The sequence below is a fragment of the Tinamus guttatus genome, unplaced genomic scaffold (genome assembly GCF_059628265.1).
Source record: "Tinamus guttatus ecotype Peru unplaced genomic scaffold, ASM5962826v1 Tinamus_guttatus_pri_ptg000035l, whole genome shotgun sequence".
In the NCBI taxonomy this organism is placed as follows: Eukaryota; Metazoa; Chordata; class Aves; order Tinamiformes; family Tinamidae; genus Tinamus; species Tinamus guttatus.
In genome coordinates, this window is record NW_028288569.1 from 236,513 (window position 1) to 254,349 (window position 17,837).

General features: G+C 45.4%; 2 protein-coding genes across 3 annotated transcripts in view; one reads left to right on the top strand and one right to left on the bottom strand.

Moving 5' to 3' along the window:
• Nucleotides 1-17,837, top strand: part of TIMMDC1 (translocase of inner mitochondrial membrane domain containing 1) — a 24,380-nt gene continuing 6,543 nt past the window's right edge. The window contains exons 1-7 of one of the 2 annotated variants that reach the window (XM_088533287.1): nt 1-121; nt 230-395; nt 1,936-2,024; nt 3,884-3,951; nt 4,896-4,974; nt 6,355-6,465; nt 7,015-7,193. In XM_088533287.1, the coding sequence (XP_088389413.1) occupies nt 27-121; nt 230-395; nt 1,936-2,024; nt 3,884-3,951; nt 4,896-4,974; nt 6,355-6,465; nt 7,015-7,117 (711 nt within the window). In that variant the 5' untranslated portion in view covers nt 1-26 and the 3' untranslated portion in view covers nt 7,118-7,193. Of the gene's footprint in view, nt 122-229; nt 396-1,935; nt 2,025-3,883; nt 3,952-4,895; nt 4,975-6,354; nt 6,466-7,014; nt 7,194-17,837 lie in introns of those variants that run through there. The other variant, XM_088533289.1, reaches the window with a different exon arrangement.
• The window catches only part of LOC104577452 (uncharacterized), a 19,938-nt gene continuing 14,509 nt past the window's right edge, over nt 12,409-17,837 (bottom strand). The window contains exons 3-6 of the mRNA XM_088533305.1: nt 17,219-17,500; nt 15,089-15,214; nt 13,706-13,826; nt 12,409-12,488 (exon numbers count right to left, since the gene is read on the bottom strand). Of these exons, the coding sequence (XP_088389431.1) occupies nt 13,723-13,826; nt 15,089-15,214; nt 17,219-17,500 (512 nt within the window). The 3' untranslated portion in view covers nt 12,409-12,488; nt 13,706-13,722. The remainder of the gene's footprint in view (nt 12,489-13,705; nt 13,827-15,088; nt 15,215-17,218; nt 17,501-17,837) is intronic.

A 17,837-nucleotide genomic window follows, 5' to 3' on the forward strand; every position in this document is an offset into this window, starting at 1 on the left:
GGACGGAGCCGGGGCCGGGGCCCGTGATGGCGCAGGGGGAGGTCGCGCCGTCGCGCTACGGCCGCCCGCGGCCGCCGCCGCAGACGGGCTGGGAGCGGCTCCGCGAGCTCTGGCAGCGCGAGTGAGGCCCCCGCGGGGCGGCGGGGCCCGCGGGCGGTAACGGGCCGGGCCGGGCGCGGGGCTGCGGCGGGCGGCGCGTGCCCCGCTGAGCCGCGGCGTTTCTCCGCAGCGACCGCCGCGAGCTGCCGGAGGAGACGGTGAACATCGTGCGGTCGGCGTTCACGGGCGGCCTGCTGGGCTGGCTCTACGGCGGCGTGCCGGCCTTCCGCAGCGCCAGGAGGGACTTCATCGAGCGCAGCCACGGCGAGCTCTTCCAGGGCCGCGTGGACGCCCTGGTAGGCGCCCGGCGTCCCCGTGGGGCGGCCGTGCGAGCGGGCTGTGGCCGCGGGGATAACGAGCCCCTTTGCTCGGCCTCGCTAAGCACGGTCGGGGAGAAGGTCGGAGAGCCTTTGCCATTGAAAGTGGGATTTTAACGCCTTTTATTGCTAATGTTTTAAGCTGCTCTTACGAGGAAATGAGCCACGCGTGGTTGCAGTCCCGCGTGTTTCCTGCTTTGAGCTGTGTGAACTGCAGTGCTCTGCACCGTCGCGTTCAGATTTGGTAGGGGGCTAGAGGCTTTCACGGGTAATGCGCTCCTGCATATATAAATATAAGTACATACATCCATCTATAAATGCATATAGTCTGTGTGATCCTCTGCTGTCTTGTGAAAGCTAGCTAGTCAGTTGTACCCAAATGGTACGTGTTTAAGTTAAAGGAAATTGTCACTAGTTATAGAAAGAAAAAAAAAAAACAACAAGTAACAATACTTACATTCTATTAAATGACTAATTATTTTCACACAGAATCGCAGAATGGTTGAGGTTGGAAGGGGCCTCTAGAGGAGCATGTTTTGGGGCTTTAAATTTTGGTGTGCTGGTAATCAACAGTCTGTGGTGTTAAATTAGTAGTCTCTTCTTAAAACAAAAAACATCAGTAGGTTGTCTGTTTTGTTTTTAAAATGTCATTCTTACAGGCTGCACTGCACCTCTCCATGAAGATCATTTATGATATTTTATAGATATATCGGGACTTTAAGAGGGTTTGTTCTTCAATTTAAGTGTTGGTAATCTGGATTATTAGAAACAAAAACCTTAAAAGCTTCTGACTGATTTCGAATCATTCAGTGTTTATATTTGGCCCCCGACCCCGCTTTGTGTGAAATAAATAATCAGTATCTGGCGACACTCTTTTCTCTTCCTGACCTTTTGTTTTTGTACCTAGGTTAAACATTTACACCAGAGGCATGGAAGAGAGAAATTGACTATTTTCAATAGTATTAGCTGGATTTTTTAAAAAAAATATTTTTATGAAACTTGCTTAAAAAGCCCCTTTTATTACCAAACTTTCAAATGCCGGTGCTAAACTGCAGAGGTTGATTGTCTCTTTTTCAGTAGATGGCTACTATTGGTGTATTTAGTACATATCACTGATTAAGGGCCAATTAAGGACTAGTTTTCAGTGTGTTCCCCTTCCTCCCTTCCCCTGCCTTTCTTTTACTCTTTTATGCTCTTCTGTTACAGCACAGAAAGCACTTCTTTAGAAGATATCCCCACTAAGTGTCCTCAGCACCATGGGAGACCAGCTGATGTGACAAACTGGAATTAATTCTTAGTTTCCTTGCTGGTGGCCTGGGTAAACATGAGCTGCTTTTCCTTTTGAGATGATCAGCTCCATCCTTAAGGCTCAGGGTATCATTCTCAGTGTTTTGAGGGCCATCAAGTCCAATAGCTGCTCTGAATCCTCCGTTATCATCCTCTTGAGAACGCAGCAGACTTGTGCTGGCTGAAGTGGAGCAGGTCTGAGATGTGTAACCTTTCTTCTCTCCTACTGCAGCAATCAGCTCAACAGGCTGGTCTCAGGAGCTTCATACGCTATGGCTGGCGCTGGAGCTGGAGAGTAGCTACTTTTGTGGCAATATTTAAGTAAGTATTTCCTCTTGGTAGTGGGAACTTGTTCAGTAGTGGGAAGGAGCCCTTAGTGCGTGTTGTTCCTGTAGTGGCTGCTTCTTGAGAGGCTCCTAGTGACTGATGGAGGCTCAAAATGTTGTGTTCACGGTGAGTCTGATTGATCGGGCAAATATAAAAGGATAAATCCTTTTCATGTTTACTCCTTAATTCAGATCTTCCAACAAACCGACCCAAAAACTAAAACTGGAAAAGCTCTGGTTATACTCACTCCATACCACTATAGACTTATATAGGATTCTTCCCTGTACTTAGCAACTTCTTCCTGATTTTACTTATTCTCCTTTTTGAGATATTTTGGAGTCCTCTCTGGAGAATGCTGCAGCACATTGTCTGTTCAGGAATGGCTTTCAATCCCATGCATGTTTTTCTTTTTCTCCTTTTTATTTTTCATTACTCCTAGTTTGTATACACAGATGTTGCTCACAAATCTTTATCCTTGTGTTCTAAACATTTGCAGATGATTCATCCTCTTAAGCACTCACTGGTCGTTAGACCTATCAGTGGTGCCTCTTTAGCCTTTTAAAAATTTCCAAAACATAATGTGCTTTTCTAATTTTCTTCCCCAGACACATCAGTATATTTCTGACAATACAGCATCAAAATAAACATGTTCTTCCACATAAAACCCTTGTAAACTAGGAATATTTCTTTCACTGACTTTCAACGTAATGAATTTCTGAGTAGTCCAGGATCTGTACTGACTATGTCTGTAGCTGTATTGTCCTAAATCTGCATTTTTGTCTTGTAAGGCTGTGTTGACTAGCACTATTTCCCAGTTGTAACGAAGTTTATATTTCTGCCTCACTTTTTTTTTTTTTGTGCCTTTCTTCATTTTTCCCTTGCTCTCAGTTTTTTGGCTCCTCTTGGTTTAGTGTCTTTTTTGGTTTAACTGACATATCATTTACTTTCCTTCCCAGAACTTTTGATTAATTTATTTCTGGACCTGATGTGTAACCTCATCATTTTCCACCAGGTGTCTCCCCTGAATTCAAGTGCATTGTCTTTATTCGTTACCCCTTTGTACAAGTTTTTGAAAGAAGATCTCTTCTTGTCCGTCTGCTAGTTGCTACTGTAAAATTCACTTTGAAGATTATGTTCTGTATTTGGGCTAATTTTGCGCTTGGCAATTTAAAAAATAGTTGTTAGTTTTACCCTGTACAAAACGCTACAGCATTGGGAAGGACGACAGGATTGCTGTTGACTTGCAGATGTCACATAGGAGGAGGCTTGCTGAGCTGGTGGGGATAATGTGACTCCTGCGCTGACAACAGAGAAGGTTTTGGGGCTTACCTTACATTTCTGGGGGAGATGAGGTTCCCACCTTTGCAGAAAACCTCATGCCTCGGGAACAGGTGTCCTGCTGACATCTCTAGTCTCGCTTAGCTCTAATGGTAAAATCTTTGTACATCAGACAAGCTCTCACTGAGACCCAGATTCATCCCCTGTGGGATAAAGGTGCTCTGCCGGGACAGAGTGATGGAACCTTTTGGTTTCTCACTTGCTGTTATCCTAGAATATACAGTGAAAAAAAAATCTTTGATTTTTAAAAAATGAAAATCAAAACAGAACGCCCCAAATCCAAACCTGGAGTCCTGGTATTCCCCTGCCTCTGGCTGAGCAGCTGCATGCAGTAAAGTTATTAAAATCAAAGCGTTTGTGGCTGGTGTGTATGTGCTCCAGACAGACTGGCAGCAGGGCAGTTAGAGGCAACCTGATGGCTGACTTAATGAAATCCAGTTTTATTTCAGGCTGTGCTTTGCAGCCCGTCTTGTTCATGCGTAGCTGCTGACTTCTTCTGTGCCTTATCCCTGCAGCACAGTGAGCACTGGTCTGTCTGTGTACCGCAATAAAACCACCGTCAGTAACTTTGCTGCAGCAGGAGGTAAGACTGCTTTATTTTTGTGTGTTTTTCGCTTATGAGCAAGGGAAGTACTAGCTTGGATTTGGGCAGCACTCTCGCTGTCTCTGCTGCTGGGTTTTGCTTCCTGTTCTACTGGCTGCCTGTGTTATTTTACTCACTTATTTAACTGCTGTGTGCCTTCTTTTTTCCATACTGAGATATCGATGCATGTATGGAATCATAGGGTGGTTTTATGTTCATTAGTTCATCTTCAAAATACTTCGAGTTTTGGGGTAAAAAATGTTTGTAGGGTAAATACAGTGTTTTGTGTATAACCTAAACTCATAATCACCTATTCAAGAAGGAAAACATTTCCTATTTCCACTCTTTATAACAGTTAAATATCTTGCTTCTAAGCTGCCCCTTCCATGTAAAGTTTTGCATGCCTGCTCCTGGCAATAGGACCTTTGATAATGGATCTTTTGTTCCAGGGATGTTTGTTCCATTTTTTACAGGCTTTGTTGCCATTATAGTCAGATACATGTTTTACTGTTGTTTTCTGCCTTACGGTCCAGCTCCTGTTATTAGGCTGTCATTTAAAAGAATAAAAGGGAGCCACGCTGGAGCCACCAGAGACCTCAGTTTTCATTTTGTAGATACATATCTATTTTAACATTTCTCGGGCAGCCCTTCCGAAACAGCGGGAGGATTTACGCCGTGTTTTAGTGCAGGGAGCATGCGGATGAAGTCCTGCTTTGCCATTTGTCCTGCCGTGCAGTAGCCGCTCATCGCTGGTTGTTGAAGTGCCGGCCTCTCGCTTGTGTGCCCAGAGCGCCTCCCTGCTGGACCCAGCGCTTGGTTCTGCTCTGTTAAATGTGGGCATCAGCCTGTGGAGAGGTGAAAGGGGGCCAGGCAGCTCCCTGGACGCGTGCGAGAGGGCTGGCAGGGAGCAGGTTGTGGTCTGAGCGTGTGTGTGTTGTCTTCAGCCTTCACAGGAGCCCTCTTCAGAATGCACTTGGGCCTGCAGGGGCTGGTCAGCGGCAGCGTGTTTGGAACAGCCTTCGGGTAGGTGGTCACCGACGGGGAGCTCTTCTCCAGTGGTACGTGTCGGACGGCAGCTCCCCCCACCAAGCCTTGAATCCTAAGTGGGGCTGGAGAATCTTCCCCTCCCCTCCTGCCCTAGGGGTTTTCTTTCTCTCCTGGGGCCTCACGATGGTAATTTTTCTCGTAATGTTTTAACATTTTTTTCCTCCAGTTTGTGTTTTGTTTTTTACTCAGTGGGGACTCGCTGCTCTCCACAGAGCTTCTTGCTGCTCTTTGCATGTGGGAGGAGGCACTAATTACTGATCAGTGGGAAACCCATCCTTGAGGTTGGGTCATAGACGTGTTTTCTTTTCCCCTCCCTCCATGTGGTCACCATTCGGTGCTGTGGTTGTGTACAGACGAGCTGGGCATCTGTTCTGAGGAGCTCTGTTGTCTGGGGATGAAGGCTGGAGTCCAAGAGCGGCAGTTTCTGGGCTACCTCCTCGCCTGCATCAGCTACTGCTCCTGTAGCAGCTCAGAATCCAGAGCTCAATCCAGTGATGCTGGATGTTGTCATCCCAACTTCTAAACAATTGGGCGCCCCAGCAGCTGCCAGCCCCTGGTTCAGGAACCTGCATAACCATGAAGTATTTACAAAGTGGGGTCTCTGAAAGCCAAAAGGGGGAGCGGCAGCCATTAGGAAATGCTCAGGAAGAAACACTGTGTTTGGGCCTGCCTCTTTGCAGGCCTTAAGGTGACATGTGTTTTCACGTGGATTTTTCAGTCCTCCATCCCCGAAAGCTCCCTGGGAGATAAAAGAACCCATAAGTTGTTGTTTAGGGGCACCGTCCATCAGGACAGTGACCTTTGTGCTCCAGAGAAGTATGACATTTCAAGCAGAGCTAGCTGGGCATTCTTCTCAAAGTCCAGGTCTGTGAATATCCTCACAAACTAATTTGAGAATCACGTCTGGACAAGAGAGAGCTTGATGTGACATGCTTGGCTCTAGCAGTGACCTGAGGGCCTGCCCAACAATAGCCTAGGGAGCTTTATCCTTAAAACTTCCAGAAGCTGAACAGAAGCTAAGCGAGGCTTTGGCTGTCTAGATTGTGGGCTATGTTGTCCACAAAATTAGCATGAGCATCATAAATTCTGCTAGCCCTTGCCCTCTGCATGGCTGTGAGTGAGTAACTTCAAAATACCACACAGAAAGGGTGTGCAGTGAGTCACAGCTGACAAGAAGCTGTGTTTGGTGGCGGTCGCTGGCACAGGAGCACCTTAGTCTGCAGCGTGGCTCTTGGGGAGCGTTAGGCACCGCTGGTCTTGTGGCTGGCCCCCGCGTGCGTCTCTTGTTATTGCCAGGAAGTTATTGCTCTTACACATCCCCTGCGTGACTTTTGACATTTCTGCTTCCTTCTCTAGAATCCCTGCGGGGGGCTTCTTAATAGTGATGCAGAAGGCTGCTGGTGAGACCTTGCAGGAGAAGAGGACTCGCGAGCAGAGGGAGCGGTACGAGCAGGAGTTAGCAGCCTGGTAAGGGATGGCTCTGCCCATTACCTCTTGGACTAGAAGTGAGTGTGTGCCTGGGTGGTTCAGACACTTAGAGAAACCCTGGTGCAATAGGTCATGCTAGCCTCGGTGCCTCTCCTCTTTAGGTTTTGCTGTCTTTCACGTACCTTCTGAATTAGCCTTCTTATTGTTAGGTGCTGCTGCCTGCTTTGTAGGAAGTTGTTTGAGATTTGTGGCTTCCCCCCTGTACCTGCCTCCGTCCTTCACTTCTGTAGTGGCTGAGGTGATGGGCAGCAAATGTGATTTAAATCACATTTGTATTTTTTGACCAAATTTAAGGGAGTGCCCAGAAGTCTCTTTTCCTTCTTTGCTGCTTTCTCTCCATGCCTAATAAGGAGAGAAAAGCTGGAGGCTTTGGGGAGAGAAGGGGCAATGATGCTGGTCGCACGACACATTAAAACTCACAGATAGTGCTGAGTCTAGAAGAAACCTTTAAAGAGTTAGGGCTCTGGAATGCTGTCTTTGTCAAGAGGATACAGTCATAAAGTTTCTTTATTTTCTCTTCCCCTTTAGGCAGTCCAGGCTCAACGTAACTGAAGTCTTGGGCCAAACCGAAAGCAACGCTGAGGAAGGACCACATGTAGAAGAGGTAGCAAGAGAATCCAGGAGCAGCTAAATCTTCCCCTGGATCTCTGTTGCAAGCAGTTGGGAAGTATTTTGATTTTGCCCATTAAAAACTCTTCAGTCAAGGGGTGAAGGAAGTATTCTGTGAATCAAGGTCTATGCTTTACACTTCTGAAAGAGCAATTGGATGCAAACATTGTTAATGGATGTGTATCACAGCACAAGCACTTGTAAGAGGCCAACCTCTTCCACTTCAGAAGGTGGAAGTGCAGGATCTGCAGAGCAGCAAGTGTCAGTAGGCTTGGCGGGGCGTCAGGGTAGCTCCAGGATCTCTGGTGTAACACATTTCACTGCCAAAAACGCCCAAGCCACCTGTCCCCAAAAAGCCTAGTCAAGGCAAAGGAGTTTATTACCAGTTTGGCTGCTAAAGATACCCTGACTCTAAAAGCTAATTTCGTTCTGATAGAAGCTGCTCCTTAGATGGCAGCTGGAGGCTTTGCTGTCCAAGCACAACCCAGGCAGCAGTAACACTAGTGTTTTCTCTCTTCCTGCCATCCCCTTCCGCAGTTTCACTTGCCTGGGTGGAACCAACTCTGTTTTGCTGATTGTGGTTTCTTCCGGCCTTCATTTTTTTTGGAAAAATAAACTTGGTTCCTAGGGTAAACAGAGTATTTTGCAATTCAGTGCTGGGGAAGAGTAGAGGAGTTGGGCATCATCTGGAAATACCGTGAAAAAGACAAGTTTTGGCTTTCTTTGTAGAAGGGTGGCTGGGGAGACCACAGCAAGGAGAGCTGTTTCTGGTGGTGATGGTGGAAGGATGGATACTGTGAGCAGTTTTAGTAACATAGAAAGTCCTCTAATTTCATTTGAAGGTGAAGATTAGGGGCTTATCTCTGGGGGAAATGTGGTTCAAGACACTCAATAAAGCTAACTTGCAGCAGCGAATGTCTCCATGATATCCGTATGCTTAGTTTGTGTGGTATTTGCATTCCAGAAGGGTACCTGAGTGACATCTCATGAAAAGAGCCATACCTGAGATGTCACCAGGGAGCAGTTAAGCGTAATGGCAGTGTTAGACTCTCCTTTACCTAGACAGTAACAAGGACAAGGGCCAGGAGAGAGTGTCCACTCCTTTTATTACGGACTAATGTGACTTACTATTAAGTCACAGTAGTCATCCCTGACCAAGGTTGAACTTTATTTCATCATGGCCTGTACCTAGAAGGGCCAGGTGACCCATCACCATTTTCTTCAGATCAGGTCAGAATTCTAGTCCCTTTTGTTTACTGGTTTTAGCTTATTCAAGAGAATTGCATCCAGGCAGGAGATTCTGATCTCCATCACAGAAGTAAAGAGTAGTTACTGTGTTCTGTTTGAATGCTGTTCTTCCATTCTAGGTGGTAACTGTTGGTTCAAATACAAGTAGTTGATTCTGCAGAGCGTATTCCACCCAGTGCAGATTTTTGGCACAGCTTGCTTCTGAGAAAATATTCTGTTTCCTAACTTATAAACTGAGTATTTTATTTATTAAACACCTGAGTGTGCATCTTTCTTTTTTCCCCCATGTTAAAAATACATCTTTTTTTTTTCAGTTTTGGTTTTCCTTGCCTAGGAACAAGCAAAGGATCTGAATAAGCAGAACTATGGATAGGTCACTCAGTCTTCTGTATTTTCAGCTGTGCATGCTTTTGGTGGTATGTAATCATGGTGTGATTACTGAGCTCTTGAACAGCTTGCCCAGAGAGGTTATGGGGTCTCTATTTTTGGAGATACTCAAAAACTACCTGGACAAAATCCTGGGCAATGTGCTCTAGGTGACCTGACTTAACAGAGGGGTTGGACTACATGATCTCCAGACATTTCTTCCAACTTCAACCATTCTGTGATTACCTTTGCCCTTCAAAAACTAACAACACTCGTAGGCCTTTCCAAGTCATATGTATTTGCTAGTGTAGTTATATAGCAATGTTTTATCTTTCATGATCCCTATTTTTCCGACTGGTGTTTTCCCACTCTTCAATTGTATCTCTACAACTGATCTGATGATGTCACGCTGTGTCATTGCTGCCTCTTCCTTTTTAGTGACGACTTGGTGAGATGACTAAAGAACACCAGTTCTCTTGTGGCCCGTGACACTGATACAGGAATGTTCTTCCTTGGGAGACTAGTCAGAGCTAAGATTGCAGATGGGATTTTCTCTTCTTGTAAGGAAGTGGGTACTAGATGTCCCTTATGCTAAGCATTAGGAAGGGGAAGCAGAGACTTAATCTGCATTTAGCTCAAGTTTAGCAGCCATTTTTTGCTATATTTCTTGCTAAGTTACCTCCGTGTATTTCCTCATTTCTTGTAATTGAAGCCACTGTCCAAAATGGGATGTGAAGAATTGGTTCGGAGCTATTTTTTGGAATCCAACCATTCTTTCCAGAAAAAGGCACCACGATGAAGTTACCAGTCCTTCACTGTCAGGGTAGCTATCAGAGATGGGAGGGATACAAGAATGTCTTAAACTGATTTTATTTTTGCAGAGAAAGCCATCTTTTAGGAGGGAGATGAAAGACCCGTTGCAGGCTCTATGTCTACCAGCATAGCTGTGCTGCTCAGATAATCCCCGGCAGACTGACACATGCGAGGTGTGCTGAATTCACAAGTTAGGGACTTGTGTGTGCTGGTTCATCATTGCTCTTGAGTGCATCAGACATTGCTGGGTCTTGAGCCCAGCTCTAGTTACTGTTACTCAGGTTCGTTAGACAGTTCCATCACCTGCCTTCATGTGTGACACAGCCCGCTTTGTTCAGTGGCTGTGAAATGGTAGCTGGGACTCTTGTGAATAACCAAGAGGCTCTACCACTTCCCACAACTTAGAACAGACATCTTTTATTACTGAGTAAAGGATACAAAGTTTACTATTTAACTTTTAATACAAATAAAGGAGAAAAAAACAGGAAAAATCTTATGTACAAAATACTTGCAATAAACCAAGAGCAGCTTATCTGGTACAAAGACCCAGATATTAAGCTGGAAAGGTCTCATGGAAACCATTTGTGTGCAATTCACTGAAAATAGCAATAAGGTAATGGAAAACATGGTTCATACTATAAGTGCTTGCTTAAGAAAAAATTAAAAAAAACCTGCCCCCCAAGTAAATTAAACAAATTGATGCTAGACATAGTTGTCAGTGTGAAGTTCTTGATTTTCTTTAGAAGGAGCTATTTAAAATGTCACGGGAGCCTGTGGTGATGTGGAAAGTTTTGGCAGTGTGCAGAAGACGAGCCATTCTCTAGAATTTTGCAGAGTCGGCCGTCAGGAGCAAAAGTCAAGCATGAGCTGGTCAGAAGAAAAATGTGTAACTGTGTAACTGCATGTGTAACTGTCAGCCACAGTATGGTTGGCATGGTGGAAATATGTCATGGTTATAGCAGGCAAGAAAGCACAATGTTGAAAACGAGCTAAGTAAATACAAGAAAGGGTATTCAGCATGCAGGAAGCTGGTAGTTTGTGCTAGAAAGAACAAGCAGAGATTGAAAGAAAAGGTATGAAAACAATGAGAGGCTATTTTCATGGCAACTTGTATACCAAGTGCTGAGAAGCTGCTTTTGGCTAGCACTGCTTTCTGTACCACCCCTGTCCTGCTTGCAACCAGAATGCAGCTGCAGAGGGTGTCAGCACCGTGACACTCCTTGGTGGTCTGGTAACAACCTTGCCATCTTTCTCTCCCAAAAAGCCCTCAGCAAGAATGTTTTCAGGTTCTCACTTCATTTCATACAATGGGAAAGCAGTACAAAATAGCTGCATGACTCCAGGACTAGAAAGGGAACACTGTCTTATTTCCCACTAGTGACTTCTCCTGATCCCTTAGCCTCTCATAGCTGAACTCCATAAACTGCTCTTAGTGCTCCTGTTCACTCAAGCAATTTCTGTCGCAGTGCATGCTTGCTAGGAAAAAAAAATGAAGCACCTAGAGTATGTCTTTGAGTAAGGCAAGCTCCGCAAGCAACACAAATCCTTCAGAAAGGACATGACTGCTCAGACCTGTGCCCGTGTCCCGTGCGATTTGGACGATGCTTCTGTGCCACCCCCCGCAGTCGCTGCAGTACCTACTGGAGCAGCGGGGGAGCAGGCACAGCTTGCATGAGCTCAGAGAGAAAGAGAAAAGCAGCGACTCCAAAACAGTCAGGGCAGAGCTGAGTTAGGCAGTATGTGTGGTTGCTCAGGAAGCTTGTTAGGACTTGGGTTTTTTCCCTCTTTTACCCTCAAAATGAGAAACCATTTTTTCCTACACAGTAGGCAAGAATATCACCCAGAGCAGCTGAGTCTTAGCCAGCATTAGCATCCTGCAGGGAGCTTCCTTCGAGTCCTGGCCGGGTACAGAGAACACTGATAAACAGCAGCATTCAAAGCAAAGTAACCGTGTGTTGCTGTGAGAGACTCAAAACACGGGAGAGCCCACCCTAACAAATATTTCTAGACAAATGTACAAACAAAAGCAGACCTATGAGACCTATGAAGCAAGGCCCTCAGTTGTATTTCAATATATTAGATACAGGTAAGATAATCGCCGAGTGTTACAGAGCTTTGCAAGTGTGGGTTGGAAGAAACCCCTAACAGCTCGTAGCGCTGTGCGTGCCCACGTGTGCTCCCGCGTGCCGTCCCCGGCAGCCGGGGCTGCCATCCGTGCTCCTGCGTCTCCGCGCGAGCTGAGGGAGGAGCGGTGGTGGGCACCTGGGCTGGCGAGGCTCTCCTTGCGGGAGAGGAAGGTTACGAGAACTTGTGCCACCCGCCTCTGTGGACAGGCCGCGTTGGTTAGCTGTGCTGTCAGTGTGCGTCACGCAGAGAGTCACAGCGCCGGGAACAAGCGTGAGGCCTGTATGGGCACCTGGAGATGCTTTGTCTTAAAAGGTACTGGGAGCTAGTGCTGGGAGCTGTCAGTGCCAAGCTGTACGTCAAATAAGCTTTAGCTGCTCCCTGGCATAGCACGGAAGTGCAGCTGGCCTTGAGAGTCCGCACTGGGTTTTGGGTGTCTCCCAAAGCCTGCTCCCTGTTACTACAGGGCGAGGTGGGCCCTGGCTGCCTGCTGGAGCTCTGCAGACCCCCTGCTTTACACAGGGGCAGCGTCAAAGGCCAAGTATCCCAAACCCAGGTTGTGGTGTCCCGAGCAGCGCAATGCCGGCACCATTCCTGTCTGCTGCCTTAGGAGTATGGAGCGTCCTTCGGGGTGCAGTTCCAGCGGCTGCACAGCAATGTGAGCACTGCACAGCTTCGGTACCATAGGTGGGCTTTTCTGTTCATTCAGTCATCTTGTCAGTCTTCTTGAATGGATTTTTCTTCCTGCTCTCAGCCCCTTTCAGAGAGCCGAAGGGTCACTGCAGTAAGCATTGCCGTAGAGAACAGGGGGACCGCAGTGTAGAATGTACAGGATAGGAAACCTGAGGTGACACAAAGGAAAGCTTTTACTATTTTCCCTGCTTCTTAATCCTAAAAGTAAAGTGAGGATGACGCAGAACAGAGGGACACGATTCTCCTGCTGGAGTCCACAAGAGGGCTCCTATTGCCATGAAGATGAGCAGGGGGCTGTGCTGCCTGCACAGATCGAGACGCTCAAGGCGGGCGCTACGGAGAGCTGCGGCCTGGCTCAAGGTGGGATTCCTGCACGAGCCTTTGGAGCACACAGCAGTGCCCTCGCGCTGCGGAGCCAGGCGGGCTCATGAACAGGCCACCCTGCTTCAGCAGCAACGGGACAGGGCTCGGGGCATCACACGGTTTTGAGATGAGAGCCCGTCCCTAAGGAAGCAGCGCGCGTTTCTAATGCACGGCTTCTGTGCACCGAGAGCAGCCGTGCCGGGCCCTGCAGCTAGGAAACACCCGCCATATACCAAAAAAAAACAAAAAAAGAGACAAAAAAAAAAAAAGAAAAATCACCCACTTCTATAAGAAAGGGGAATGTGGCAGAATGGATTTATTCAGTAGGTGAACTCCCAGCAGGGAGCAGTACTTGCAAAAGCCCCAGGACTTCATGCTAACCAAGGTTTTTGTGTCTGTTCTAGACAGGGCCTTCCCCTGAGGAAAATATGAGGGGGTGGTCAGGTTTGGAAATGAGAAAAGTGGTCTGAATTATATTTTCCCCTTCTCTCAGTCTCAAGATATTCTAGCTTTTAGGTTACTACAACACACAGCTTGAGAAATTCATGATTTCTAGGACTACAGCTGTTACTGTAATATATCCCCCCTGGCAATTCATCGTGCTGTGGTGCGAGCAGGAAATACAGTCACCTGAATAATAATATCAATTGTAGCAATTAGCTGGTAATCTTTTCTTCAACCTCTTGACTTGAAAAGTGTCTTTTTGGAAGACACAACACTGAACATAGCTGAGCTTTCAAGCCAAAATTAATACAGTGTTTTGTAGTCATAAACCTATGGTAAGTCACTTTTTTTTTTTTTTTGTGGCAGTTTCTATACCCTCCGTCAAACAACAGCAGCATCATTCCTCTAGCTCCTGGTTGGGAAACGAGTTGGCAGTAGGTCCCTACAGCTTTTGACCCTAAATAACAGTGCACATTCATATTTGCGAGCTAGCTTTTCATAAGAATATAATAATATTTGAGAATCTATGTGCCAGGAGAAGAATGGTGAAGAACGCTACCTGCAAGTATGGTCTGGTCATTCAGATGACGTTTCAGATGTCACTTTAGAGAATTCAGCTATCTTCATGCTTTCTTTCACATCTGCATCTGAATCTTGAGGCGTATAGCACTGAAAACAGACTGAAAGGGAAAATCTGTCATTAATACATGGAATTCCAGAACACATGAAAGTGCTGGATCCAAATTCCTTTTTAACAAAGCATAATTGAGAGTGGAGAGGGAGGAGAGAAGAACTCATAAAAAAATGTTACTTTCTTTTTTTCTTCTTTCTTTTCCTTGGCAGAGCTTAACTTGCAGTGCATCTGAATATAACTACCCCATAGCAATAGCCTAACCTGATAGAAAGCTCTGTGAAGTATATGGCATCTATACAATGTTATATGCATAAAACGTGCTTATTAGAAGAGAGCTGGGACCACAGCCTGGCGCAAAGAAGTCAATGAATGCTAAGACAAGCTCTTTCTTCAGAACTGCCTTACAAAGCTACGGAAAGGGTGGAGATGGGACATGAATTGCTGTTGACTTCCAGTACTGGCTGGATGCATCACTCCCTTTATAGTTCTAGTAGATGTCTACTCATTCTAAGTGCTTTCTGGCTAGGTTAGTCTAGATGTGATTAGAAGCAACAGATAACACAGGACATTTAGATACCCTCCGCCCCCCCCCCCCCCCAAAAAAAAAACCCCAATCTAAGCTGCCACCTAACCCTGAGATGCCGAAGTTCCCTTTTGCCATTAAAGGACTCTTGGACACATCTGGAGTTACTGAAGACTTCATAAAGTGGGACAGGGTGGCCCACCTATGCCCTTGTGGGCTCCACAAAGAAGGCAAATCCATCTCCCCTCACTGAGATCCTAGTAGGTGATAAGTCCCCTAAAAATCAGGGGTTGCTATGCTCAGCTCCCTTCTATGGCCCTGATACGATTTTGTAACTTGGCCCTGTGACTTTTCTGAGGATTTGTCCAGTAGGGTGCATTTAGAGTTCCCATTTTAAAACAGTCAGTTTTCATTTGTTCTATGACCAAAATTCTTAGCATTTTCTAGCACTTTAAAACATAAACGTGGACCTCTGTGTATCTCTTCGTCTCTATTTACCCCTGCTCTTTAAAAATATTCCAATTTGCTGACAAAACTCCCAATACTCCCTGAGTCTCAGACCTGAACTCTGGTGCTTGTTGCGCAGCAAAATGTAGGAAAGTGCAGAGTCGTTCTTAAATTTTGTGAGTAGATGCCACATAGCAAAAAAAAAAAAAAAAAAAAAAGGAAATGAGAAGAAGGTACAAAAATATCTAGTGTTATCAGTGCAGTTTCTAGAAAAGATATTTACAGAGTTTTTCCACAAGAAGTGAGAGACTGTTTCTTGAAAAAGGAGCTATTCTTACCATGCCTTGGGAGGAATCTTGCTGCTAAGGTGACAGCCAAAAGGAAGATGATGATGATGATGCTTGAGGCAATAACAACATTATACGATGGAGCTACAGCGGGAAGAACACAGTTTTTTCTTTTTTCTGGAAGAGAAGAAATAAAACATAACTGAAGGGCTCCATGTCATATTTGCACTTTCATGTAAGAGCAGATATGTGGATCTGGGTGGTTCTGCTCAAATTTTAACTCAGGTATGCAGCCTGAAAATGCACTTATCCAATAAAAAAGCAGACAAAGCTGGCACCTAAGCTGTAAAGGCCCTTCCATTCCCCCGCATTTGTTATGTGCTGGACATTTTTAAAACACTACAGAGTCCTAAATGCTGGATCTCTGTTCAGAAAAGCACGGAGATAGGCAGAAATACATAAACGCTTCAAAAAAACTGCTTAGGCTTGGTTAAAACCTCTGAGCCAATATCTAGAAAGTTTACATGCTCTGAGGTACTCTGCAGGTTGTTCTAGGCAGTTTTATGCCTAATCTTTTCCTCTGAATTCACAGGTGGCAGGAGATAAGATGCATTAATTAAAATAGACTGGTGGTGTCATTCCCTGCATGACATTAAAAGAGTGTTGGGCAGAGTTGAGTTTCCGTGGATCTGGATCCTTTGGCCTTTCATCATTGGAGGAAGCTATTTTTCACTCGGAAATTGGAATAGATAATGTGCTATACTTAGTTTGGTTAACCTTGACTCAAAAGCAGGACAGACTTAATGCACACTCAAAGATCTTCATATTTTCATCATCACAGCTGGCACAATTAAGCAACATTTGACTTCTAAGAAACTAGACTGATCCCCTCTGCAATCTGATCCTATATGGCCCCACTCCAGGGTTTCCCTTACAGCTTTAAGCATTAGCCTTGTCTCCTGTACTTTCCGGCGGCTGTAGTCTGAAGCTCTCTGTTCAGAAAAGACTTGTTTTGAAAACTATTTCAATCACACTTAAGTGTAAGTGGTTGCATATTTAAAAGTGGAGGGCTCTGTGACTGCTGTCATCATTGCTGATTTCACCTTCCCCTGAGAATTTGTGTGACAACAGTGTGTTACTATTACTATTTTTTGGTGGTGGTGGTCATCTTCTCCATGTAGTGTGAAATTCATAACATTCTTCCATTACCATCTCTAGGGAGGTTATGTACTACATCCAATATTCATCATGCACTAGTTTCTGGCATTCTTCCTGAAGCTAAATGGCACCTTCCTGATAAGTCCATTCGATTTTAGTAAGATTGTTTGATGAATAAGATACCTTGATGAATAAGGTAGAGTTCCCTAGGAAAAAATAACTCTTATATTCTCTAAGCTTCCCTTTAAAATGTCTGTACCTCTGCAGTCAAAACATGAGACCCAAAGACATATTTTAAAAGATTTTTTTGATAATAACATTAAAAAGAAATCTTTCTGACTTTAAGGAATTTCCTTTAAATTCCTTTCTACCACAAAACATCTGGACTTGTGTGCTGCCTTGCCTCATGCTGTTTCCTCTTGTCCCTCAAGCTTATGAAAGCACAGACTATTTTATCACTTTTAAGCCAAGTACAGTGATGAAATGTTATCCATACAAGTTAGCCCCAGTATTAAATACATATATGGGAAGCAGAATTTCCTTCTAGACCCCAGCTGGCAGTTTCTAACACTGAAGCAGGAGCAAACATGCTGATTTGTTAAATGAGAAAATTCTTTCTAAGCACAACATGTGGCTTTTGAGGCACACACTTTTCTCAAGCCCCTCCATTCAAATGCCAGGTCTGTAGGCTGGTACAGACAGGCACTGGATGGCAGAAATCCTACTGGGAGCCACTGAGGCTGACACCACCGGACCACGATGGGATCCTGCTGCTCTGTCAGCCCGCTGGGGTCATCATCACTCACGTGATGCAGCAGGAAACCAGGGCCATCCCCTGCTTGTCTGATCCAATTTTCCCAACCCTGCTGCCTTACAGCCATTGAAATATTTTGCTGAGCAGCTCATACATGAGTTGGTTGGACCATCCCTGAATGAATAGATACACAAAATCTGCCACTTCCTCAGAGGGCACCTCAGCAAATTCCACAGAATATTTCTGCAACAAAGTAAGCAAAAACCTACTCAGAAGCAAGCTAGTAGACTTGGCAAAGCCATTGTGTTCAACGGAGCAAGTGAGGTTGGTGTCTTCAGTCAAGTTGAGCTGCATGTTGCCGGTGACGTTGTATGGGCTGTTGCTGGACTCCGACACCCAGGTGACATTCCACACTGCGGGCCTGTTGTTGAGGACTCCAGAGATTTGGGGTTTGGGGAAAGCTCCATGAGAAGAACAGCTTAACATGACCTCATCTGATTCACAGGAACTGCTGATTACTTCTGCTGTTATGCTGGGCTCACTGAAGTCAGCTGAAACAAGAAATAACCTCAGTTACTCTTCTGCCAGATAATACAGAAAGCTGCAGTCCTAGTCACCCATGATCAAAGCAAAGGCCATCGCCCTCCCCCAGATGTTTTTCCTCTTCCTCAAGTTATCATAGTATGTGTGGCCCTTTTTGTGCCTTAGCATTCCTTCCACAGTCTTAAGTGAACATGGTTTTGGCCTTTACTCCTTTACCTGCTTCGTCAATATCCCAGGGACCAGAGATTTCATGACCCTATCTTTAGAGTAGCACTTTTTCTCTCTGCCTACAGCAGTTTGTGAAGCACCAAAAGAAGTTACAAAACAGAACAGAACTGAATATGA